This window comes from Cryptotermes secundus, unplaced genomic scaffold (assembly GCF_002891405.2).
Source record: "Cryptotermes secundus unplaced genomic scaffold, Csec_1.0 scaffold853, whole genome shotgun sequence".
NCBI lineage: Eukaryota > Metazoa > Arthropoda > Insecta > Blattodea > Kalotermitidae > Cryptotermes > Cryptotermes secundus.
The window spans coordinates 353,098-362,993 of record NW_019719373.1 but is presented as its reverse complement, the minus strand read 5'-3'; the positions used below and the strand labels follow the sequence as shown (position 1 = coordinate 362,993).

Below are 9,896 nucleotides of genomic sequence, written 5' to 3'. Positions count from 1 at the left end.
TAGTTATTATTTCTTTTTAATGGAAAACTAGAATGAAAAATTCTCAAATATGTATTTAAAAAGGAGTTGAAGATGGTTTCAACATCATTACCACTAAATACATCATCCCACATTTCATAGCTTAATTGCATTTTAAAATTAAGCAAAGACTGATCATCAAAATTTCTTATAGTTGAAATAGTTGAATTTTTATGTTTATGAATTTGCAAGTAGATATTTCTAATAATAAGGAGTTGTGCATCATGATCAGATAGACCAGTATTAATAGGAAAGACCAAATACTTTCCAAATAGAGAATAGTCAATAAATATATTATCAATTAATGAAACAGAATTATTCTGACTTCTAGTTGGAAAATCATTATGGGAAAAAGATTAAAAGACAATAACAATGATTTAAGCTGTTTTTTTCCTAGGGCTATCCTGTAGGTAGTTTATATTTATATCATCGCATACAATGAATTCAACATCAGCTATAAATAGTATTTAAAACTCTATCTAGACTATTTAAAAAATGTAAAAAAATCCCAGATAGTGCTCTATGGACAGCTACTATACAAATATTTCAATAATTTGGTCTATACAAAATCTATCCAAATTAATATTTGAATAATTTATAGAGTTATGCACAAAAATACATACACCACCTTTGCTTAGAATTTTCCCACAGTACACAGCACCAAGGTTGTAATGATCAATATTAATATTGTTCCTTTCTAAAGAATTCATATGGTGTTCTGTTAAAGATAAAACATGTGGAAAATCAGGGCATAAAGCACTTATTAACTCATCAGTCTTGTATTTTAAACCTCTAATATTCTGATGAATAGTATTAGTAGTATTAGTATTAGTAGATGTCTGATGTATAAAATGATGATTATTGCTAATTATATGGTTTATGCTCATCTACCAGTTTATGCTTAGCAGTACCATCTGTTGAGTTTGAGATGCTGTTTAATCCTCCTGTTGAGTTTCTCTCACCCTCATTTTCCTTGGAAATGTTAAAATCTCTACCAATTACATCTGGTGAGGGACTTACCATAAAAAAAATCCTCCATTCTAGTTACAGGTACCTTTATCTTGCCTGACAGAGGTTCTGCGCAGATTAATTTCATCTATACCAGTTTCCTTCTGTTGTTTCCTCTGTTCACCATTTCTTATGTTCTCACTATCCATATTCATTTACATTACCAGATAAAGTTTTCATCTCTTCATTACAGCTATCTACGTTACCCAACAAAGCATTATCTCTCCAAGTAAAACTGATCGGGGTTTGAAATCGTTTTCCTACTAATTTATTAATTTGTAGGGATTTGAGTTTCACTACAAGAGTCTTTCCTAGAGAATTCCGTGCTTCATGAAACATGCTCTCTTAAGATTTGTTTCTAAGAGTGAGACATGGTTGCATTTTCTTCAATTTTCTATTAAATTCTTCAATTTCAGAATTCACACACGAAAGAGATGAAAGATCATATATCTGAGGAATATCTAAAATTATAATATTAGTACCATAGTTCCTTTGCATAAACTTAGTATACACAGTGACAAATCACAGAAGACAAGTACTCTTCACGAAAGGCTTATAGTCATTACAAAGGGCATACAGATCACATGTCATTGTTTTTGGCTTGAAGCCTGGGTGCTGTGCTTGTGAATATGGGGATGAATTTCTGGGTTTCCTCCAAGGAAGGGGATCTCTTGGCCATTAAGTGACTCTCAGCTTCTCGGGAAGAACTCTGCTGTGTTAAGTATGGAGTTAGTTATTTTTTTAATGTAATCAGGCAAAATTAAGTCATGTCAATGCGGTCCCCAGCAAAATAGAAATAAGACAGACAGACATTTATTTTGGTTGAACTTGCACACAGCTAAATTTTTAATCTGCATGACGAAATCGCTCAATTTTGTGATGTCTCTTTTAATTTACTTTCTTTAATCATCTAAACATTCACAGAACAAACATGATTCAAAGCTCTCACAGCGACTGCATGAAGTGTTCTCCAGCAATCAGCCATGTCAGCACGGAATTTATGTCAAATACTGCTTCTGTCTCCATCAACATAGATTGATTTGATAACATGTCAAGTAGAGTACATTCCTGCTGGCCCTTCCCAGCACAGCCATTCTTGATCCTGGGTCCTGTAGAACTCATGACCATATTTTACTCTCTGACAAAAGAGTGGTGTTCACACAATGTATTTTGCACCCATGAAGCATGTTCTCAGCTGTCCCAGTATGCACCGCTGAGGGAACAGTGGGCTGAGTCACATGGCCAGTGGTTCAATCTCCCAGTATTGAGGGGGAAAAAGGGGTTGAAGTCAAGAAGTTTGTCATCACAATCCACTTTCAAATAATATGAGTGTATTCGTCAGTCTGCATAAGATAGGAAAAATAGAATGTTTGCTGTTGCATTTGAGGCATGCTCAGAGACTTCTTGCCAGCAGAAAGTGAGATATTCTTAAAAAAAAAAAAAAATAGGACTCAGGTTCTTGAGCAAAATGTCTGTTATTTTTGCCTGATTTTAACCAAAATTAAATTTTGTCAACAAATTTAATAAAACTCCTTAATATAAGCTGTCATGAAAAACTATCTGGGGGAGACAGAGTTGTTTCATGGAGATAGGAGGATGGATAGAGAGGCAGACATGACAAAGCCAATGGGTGCTTTACACCCGTACAAATGGGGCTTGAAATGAGTATATTCAGGGTTGGTACCGGTAAGGCAAGGAACAACAGAAAAATAGTTCGAATTTCTGAGAAAAGTCACTTTCTTTTTATTTACAAAACAATAATTAAACAAATATACAAATAGGATTGTCCTGTTGCTCAAGTTACAGTATGTAGGGTAATACAGTTGAACTGGAAAAAAAAAATAACTTTCATTTCAGCCACAATTTTTGCATCATCTTATGATAAAATTCAACGTTACTTTTTATATATGCAGTTATACGAATGAGATTTGATGTTTCCACAGCAGTGGAAATTGAGATTTTGGTTTTCTGGGTTATGATACCATGTGGTTTCATAAATAATTCAAGGGAAATAGAGTCATAACTGAGTGGGCTGAAATCACAGTTACTGAGTAGCAACATGAAATTGTCTCTCTTAACCCTTTGTCTCTTTTCGTGCAATCCTCATTCATACCAGCTACAAATTAATTTGGTCAAAAAATTCAGTAAGGGGGGGGGGGACAATTTGCTATCTAAAAATATGGAACTACTGCTGCCTGCTGTATCTATACCCAAACTTCCTGAAAAAAAAGGTCTCAGAAGGTAAGGAGCAAAGATATAACATTCAGCATGTAATCATAACATGGCTGTAAATTCATAAACTCTGTGGTGGAAGCCTTCCAGCAGAGGATCGGAAAGAATTAAGAACATTACTGTACACGTATTGAGACACATTTTTTCACAAAAAAAAAAAAATCAATTGTACAATTTTAAAGATTACACAGCCATATATTGCACTTCACTGGTGTCTGGAATGTCAAAACAGTTGTGCGTCGTGGGTACCGCATATGTCTTGAGCACGTAACTATGTATCAGCATACTCATAATTGTATTCATAGGACAAAGTGCTGATAATCAAATTTTTATCACCAAAACAAGCAGCGAGCAAGTAGCCCATAGTTCATGAATAACAGACAAATCAAATCAGAAGTCTTTATGATGTTATGAAATGTTACTAGATAAAGTTTATATTTATATGAAGTAAAAAGTAAAAGTAACACTATCTCTGTAAGAGGCCGTGAAGGCCCATAGGGTTGTAAGACGTTGAGGGTCCCACATTATGTAGACAATCAGCTCCAAGATGGCGGTAAGGTTGTCAGCCTTACGCGCCGACCGCGCTTTACTCCCCAGGAAAATTATTTAATTAATTCCTGATACTCATTTCTGTTAGAGGCTGAGTCAACCCCAGGGCCATAGTGCGGCTGGAAGGATTAGGTCAACTGGAAAAAATCCAATGACCTCATCATAACTTCAATTAACATAAATTAAAAATACAGCAGTTCCTTGTGAACTGAGGTTTTTAAGTATATGCTTTTCCATCCTCAGTATTTGGTTTAATGTATCTGCAGTTTTGTGTATGCATGGACAATAATCTATGGTTTCCACACCAAGAGATTAATATTTGCTGGGAGCAGGGCAGGAATGGTACCCAAGATTAGTTTTAAGGCCTCCTGATTACTGTCTTTTGTCCTTTTGTGACACATTTTTACATTCATATATAATGGCTAATGATAATATCTTCGTATTTAGTGAATAAACAGGCAAATCAGTTCTGCTTTGATAAGTGTCAGCAGTAATAACGACTCCTTGAGCCTGCAGTTTCCCATGATCCCCACGTTATACCATTCATGTTTTTTTTATGGAAAGTTAACTCCTTTATTTGTCAAGGGACTGCTGTATATAAGAGAATGACACTGACCCAAATGTTTAGTTCTACATTCGTTTCAAGGTAAAAACAAAATTTCTTAATTCTAAAACCCCAGAACCAGAAGTATGAGAAAAATAATGGTTTGCTTAATTTTTTTTTTTAATATTACATCTGGTCCTCTTTCTGCTGTGTTCTGATAAAGTTCTATAATTCATGTGAGATTTGAGGTTCTTACAGCCGTGCATATTAATATTAGGGTCTTTTAGGATGTGAACCATGTAGTTCATCAGACAGGTACCAATGTATGGAGGAACACACTACCTCCATCTTCAGGGTACAAAAGTGAAGGTGAAGGCAGTAGGTAGCAAGGCCACACACAATCTTAAATGTAAATTCATTACTAACTTTCTTCTGTCAATCTGTGCAGAAGTAATTACAATTAATAACTATACATTTATATACATTAATATGAATAGTATAAGTGCTGTATATAATATTTACAGACATATTTTACAATTTTTATATATATATTAATGTATATATATTTTCACAGTATAAAATTCTTATTGCTTTAGTGCTTTGAGCATAATGCATGATTACTTATAGCTCTCAAATATTAAATTATCACTGCAGTTATAAATTATATTGGCTTGCAAACCTAACACCATTTCATTCCTTGGACACAGAGCATTTCAGAATGATATTGCACTTTCCACTTCTAGGAGTAATGTATAAAAGTATCTTTATCCATAAAAGGCTAGTGCTTGCTCAGACAGCAGCACCATCTATGGTGTCAAAAGGTGTGGTATGTTTGCACTTGTATCACAGTATAAACCTTTGCCCAAAATAATAACTCTAGGTGGCAGCACCATTTACTGCATATTACTATTCTACTAAGTTTATTAGCTCAATACAAATTTAGCCATCTTTCCCGGTCTTAAGTTATTGAGGTTAGCTATTTTTAACAAAGTTTGTTTTTCTACATACAAATTGCTGCACATGTGCATAGAGATACTTTTCACAGTAGATTTTATATTCCACATCCAATAATGTTGTTATTTTTTTTATTGCTAGTGGGGTGGCCTACTGTATGTATCAAATAATGTTGTTAACTACAACAGTGTCCTGCTCAAATTTCAATGGGCTCTATGCTATTATGTTTAACAAGTGTACAAAGAAATGCTCAGTGTTTAAGGGCAGATAATATTAATATTTTTATAAAGAATAATTTCATTTCTAATTTTAAAAATTATTATTATGAAGTTTTGTGTGAGAGATCAGGAGACTTATTTGAATAATGTATTATATATGAGACCACTTCATAAAGGCTTGTTGTACCTTGTCATGACATCTGTCATGTGTCATGGGTTAATATTTCAGAAGACTAGTAAACATGTATTAAAAATCCAATAAAAAGAAGCCATATTGAATAATATTGTCCTCGTACATCTTCGTAAATGAAGACTACATAAATAGAGCCGAATCTATTCACATAATTATTTTCTTTACAAAATTATTGCTAAAAGTCAGAGGCAAATGTTTCCCATCACAGCACTTAATGTAATTATGGACTGCTTGTTATGAAAGTCTCATTTTAATATTCCTGAAGGTCAGTATTACAAAGTTACTGGTCATTACCTAATGTGCAATATTCCAAACATAGCACAATGTTTCAGAAACTGCATCTGTTTTCATCCTTAGATGGAAATATGGGGGAAAACCTGCTCAGCTGGGTGTGTTAAAAGAGTTATTAACTTAATTGAATTATTGGACTAGGAAAGGACTTGTCTACCAATGAAACTGTAAGCTGTGTTGAAAGAATCCCTGTTGGAATAACAAACCATTTAAATGTTCTCAGGTTCACATCACATAAGTACGGTTAATTGTATTTTCAACCATCTGGGTTTTCTAAATACCAGTCCAGTCATTAGCTCTTTCTGGTGGACCCCAATGAACAGATGTCCCCCCTTTTGCCCAGTTTCTCAAATGCTCAGGAATACTGCATGATGGCACAAAGTCCAGGAACCCAGTATTCCTAAGCATGATTTACCATCATCAGAATTGTTTAAAATTCACTCTTTTGAAGTACTTTATTGTATAGAATACCTGCAACCTAACAACTGATATTTCATGTAGACAATTTGACTTTGGTGGTGAAAATGAGTAGAAAATGTAAGATGGTAAGAGTTTTCTAATTATATTTAAGGCAAGAAAATGAAGTGCAATGACTACCCCTGAACATATTACTGTATTGTCCCTCTGTAGCCTGATCATTTCAATCCCATGAATGTTGGAACTGATAACCTTTCCTAGGAACAAATTCTTTGAGCTGGTTGACGTAGGGCAGAGGTGGCTGGAGGAGAAATCAGCAGCAGGCACAAAGTGGGAAGCCTTGAACAAAATCACCCCCCACCATCAGTGGGCCTTATTTCCATGCCACGAGCACAGTAAAACCATTATGCAAATCCAGTGACCCAACAAGCTGATGTAGTGGTAAGGGCCTAGACTTGTATTTGGAAGGTGCTTGGTTTGAATCTTGAGTATTCCTAGCTCCATTGTGGTTTTCCTTGGTCTCTCCAAGCAAATGCTGGAATAGTACCTTAATTAGGCTACAACTGCTGTCTTCCAAATTGTTTCCAATTCATCATTTCTCTATCACCCTACCAGACAACCAGTCTGCGATACTGAAAGCATATTAAAATCACCCATAAAAAAAGAAGTCCAGCCACAAGTAATATCTACTTGATGCTGTCATGGCAGAATAAATGGAGGGAGAACTAAATATGCATATAAACTGTTATAAAAATTAGAATTTCATATTTCTATTCAGACTTGAAATGAAGAATGACAATAAGCTAATCTGATTTTAACAAGGAAACAAAATTCAGCACTGATATCATTACGTGACTTGTCATGACAGAAACAGTTACATTTTTCATACTTTTGCAATAACTGTATATCATTTTGTTTTTCTCTACTTTATTGCAACATCCAAGACAGGTTTCATCAAGCATTTTTGTTGCTCACTGCCACAGGGATTATTAAACTTCTTTTCTTTTTACAGACCTATAAAATGATGCTCAGATTAATATTTCCGCTCTTGTAAGAAACATGACTTTTATGACTCCATTAATGGATGGAGAACATTAAAAATGACATGTTTGGGAGCTCTAGGGTCTCTGTTCTAGATCTTTGCTGAGTTTTCTCTTTTATAGGTTCACATTACAATCTCTCTATTCCCATAACTTTATTTACGATGTTATACAAAATGGTATCCCTCCCAGTTACGTACTCTGTAAATGTTACACTAGAGACAAGCTGCATTTTTTCAAATATAAGCTGAGTCCCAAAAATTATATACATCTGAAAAAAAAAAGAATTATGCACTTGCATTACTTTAAAACATATTACTTGCAAGTCTTTATGTTGATAAGAAGTTCTAATAACATAACAAAATTGGTTATGATGCATTTCCAACATGACTCAGTAATTGGTAACATTAACTTCAACTGAGTTTGCAATGATGTATCATTTAATTAGAGCTAAAGCACCATTTCTTGGTCATAACATTGAACTATGTACTTTGAGCAGATGTAAATAATTTAGTGACATTTTATTTTTTTAAGACCTGCTTATAAAATGCACAGTGATTTTAAAAGAACAAATTTTTGGAAAAAGCACAGCTTATATTGGGGAAAACACGATAATTTATATTTGGCTTCTGGTTTTCTTTTGATGGAATTATATTCTTGAAGCCACAGAGTAATGAGCTGACTACAGAAATACGACATATGCATTGCAACACTTATTGGGCGAAGATGGTAAACAGATGCCACTTTTATGTTGCCGGGGAGCCCTCATCACATTCTATTTATTGCCATATAGGATTCAGTGACGAGGTGCTTCCAGATGACATGGCACTTCAACCTCCAACACAGCTCACAGTGCATAGTTAGTTGCGTCACTGGATGCACTACACGTTTGGCCTCATCTTGGGCAGAAACTGGAGTATGAGAACAGGAAGCAATGGATGGACAGGAACCTGAAACAGAGGCACACACAAATTGCAACGCTAAGAGGAGGATAATCTTTAAGCACATATTTTGAGTTCTGAGTTACAGAAAAGAAAGTTGGGCACATGGGAGTGAATACATGGTCCTAGGCTCATACAAGGCCATGCTATATAGCCCAGGCTGTTAGTCACTGGTTTCCAACTGCGGCAGACAGGTTTTGAGCCCAGGTCAGGTCATGTGGGATCTATGATGGACAAAGTGGCACTGGGGCACGTTTTCTCTGAGTGCTTCAGTTTCCCCTGTCAATTGTCATTACACTGGAAGCTCCACGTTCATCACCATCTACCATCATATTCCAGTTAGTGGCCAACGTACCAGGTGGACTGTCTCACATCACCTGAAGTAACTAAAACTATATATATATATATATATATATAAACTAAAAGGCTCCTAAAGTATTGCATTGCCAAAACAATGGGTCACGTTTTCAAATAGTACACCTCGTATCTCTAGACAAACAAACTGGTGGGGCATACCAAGCCGACACCCTGGTAAATCAGTTTCAAGCATGGAAGTCATCCAGAATCTGAGCAGTACTCACTAACCTGGGTGTTCATGAACGAATTTGCTGATTAGTATAAGTAAGTTCTGCGAATAACTGTGGACAGTCATCGACGAAATTTTGTTTTCTTATTAACTGTGTGACATAATTTGGAAAATTAATTCTAGGGCTCCTGAGTAAGGAGTTTAAATTAAATTGAGATATTTTGTGTGTTTGATAGTGTGTGAGAGAGAGATTTGCTACCTCACAGGAAACACACTCCTTCATAACAAAGATGAGTCAGATAATCCTCTTTAGGGAAATAATTGCTTTTTATCATGAGAATCATATGGAACACACAAGTGATACGTGTATTTCTGGTATTTTGGCACATAACAACCAATATTTTGGACAGCCTGCTGACTTCATATTGAGGACAGAATGGTGTATTACTCCGCAATGCTAACACACCAGAAATGTAATGTGAATACTCACTTATGTCAGAACTTAAGTGACAGTTAATTCGCTTAGTGGGGCGGTTGAGTCCAACTGAGTCCACTTGGCACAGCGGCCACTGATTGGCCTATTGTAGCCCGACCCCGGTGGTTATGATGATGGAGAATTTGGTGGAATGAAGATTGGCAGGGAAAACCGAAGTACTTGGAGAAAACCCGCCCCAGCGCCACTTTGTCCACCACAAATCCCACTTGACCAGACCCAGGATCGAATCCGGGCCGCCGCGGTGGGAAGCCAGCTACTAACCGCTTGAGCTATGGCGCGGCCTAAGTTACAGTTACTGATGATGGTATGAAAGCAATATTCTGTCTACAACATTTTTCTATGTCAGTAACATCAATAGTTGGGCCGCGCCATAGCACAAGCGGTTAGTCGCTGGCTTCCCACCGCGGCGGCCCGGGTTCGATCCCGGGTCTGGTCAAGTGGGATTTGTGGTGGACAAAGTGGCGCTGGA

At 36.1% G+C, this 9,896-nt stretch overlaps 2 protein-coding genes across 4 annotated transcripts in view; one reads left to right on the top strand and one right to left on the bottom strand.

Moving 5' to 3' along the window:
* Nucleotides 1-9,896, top strand: part of LOC111865336 — a 385,756-nt gene that overhangs the window by 194,606 nt on the left and 181,254 nt on the right. The gene's annotated exons all lie outside the window — the stretch shown is intronic.
* Nucleotides 4,267-9,896, bottom strand: part of LOC111865356 (fringe glycosyltransferase) — a 151,719-nt gene continuing 146,089 nt past the window's right edge. Inside the window, exon 11 of the mRNA XM_023853307.2 lies at nt 4,267-8,414. Coding sequence (XP_023709075.1) covers nt 8,360-8,414 — 55 coding nt within the window. The 3' untranslated portion in view covers nt 4,267-8,359. The remainder of the gene's footprint in view (nt 8,415-9,896) is intronic.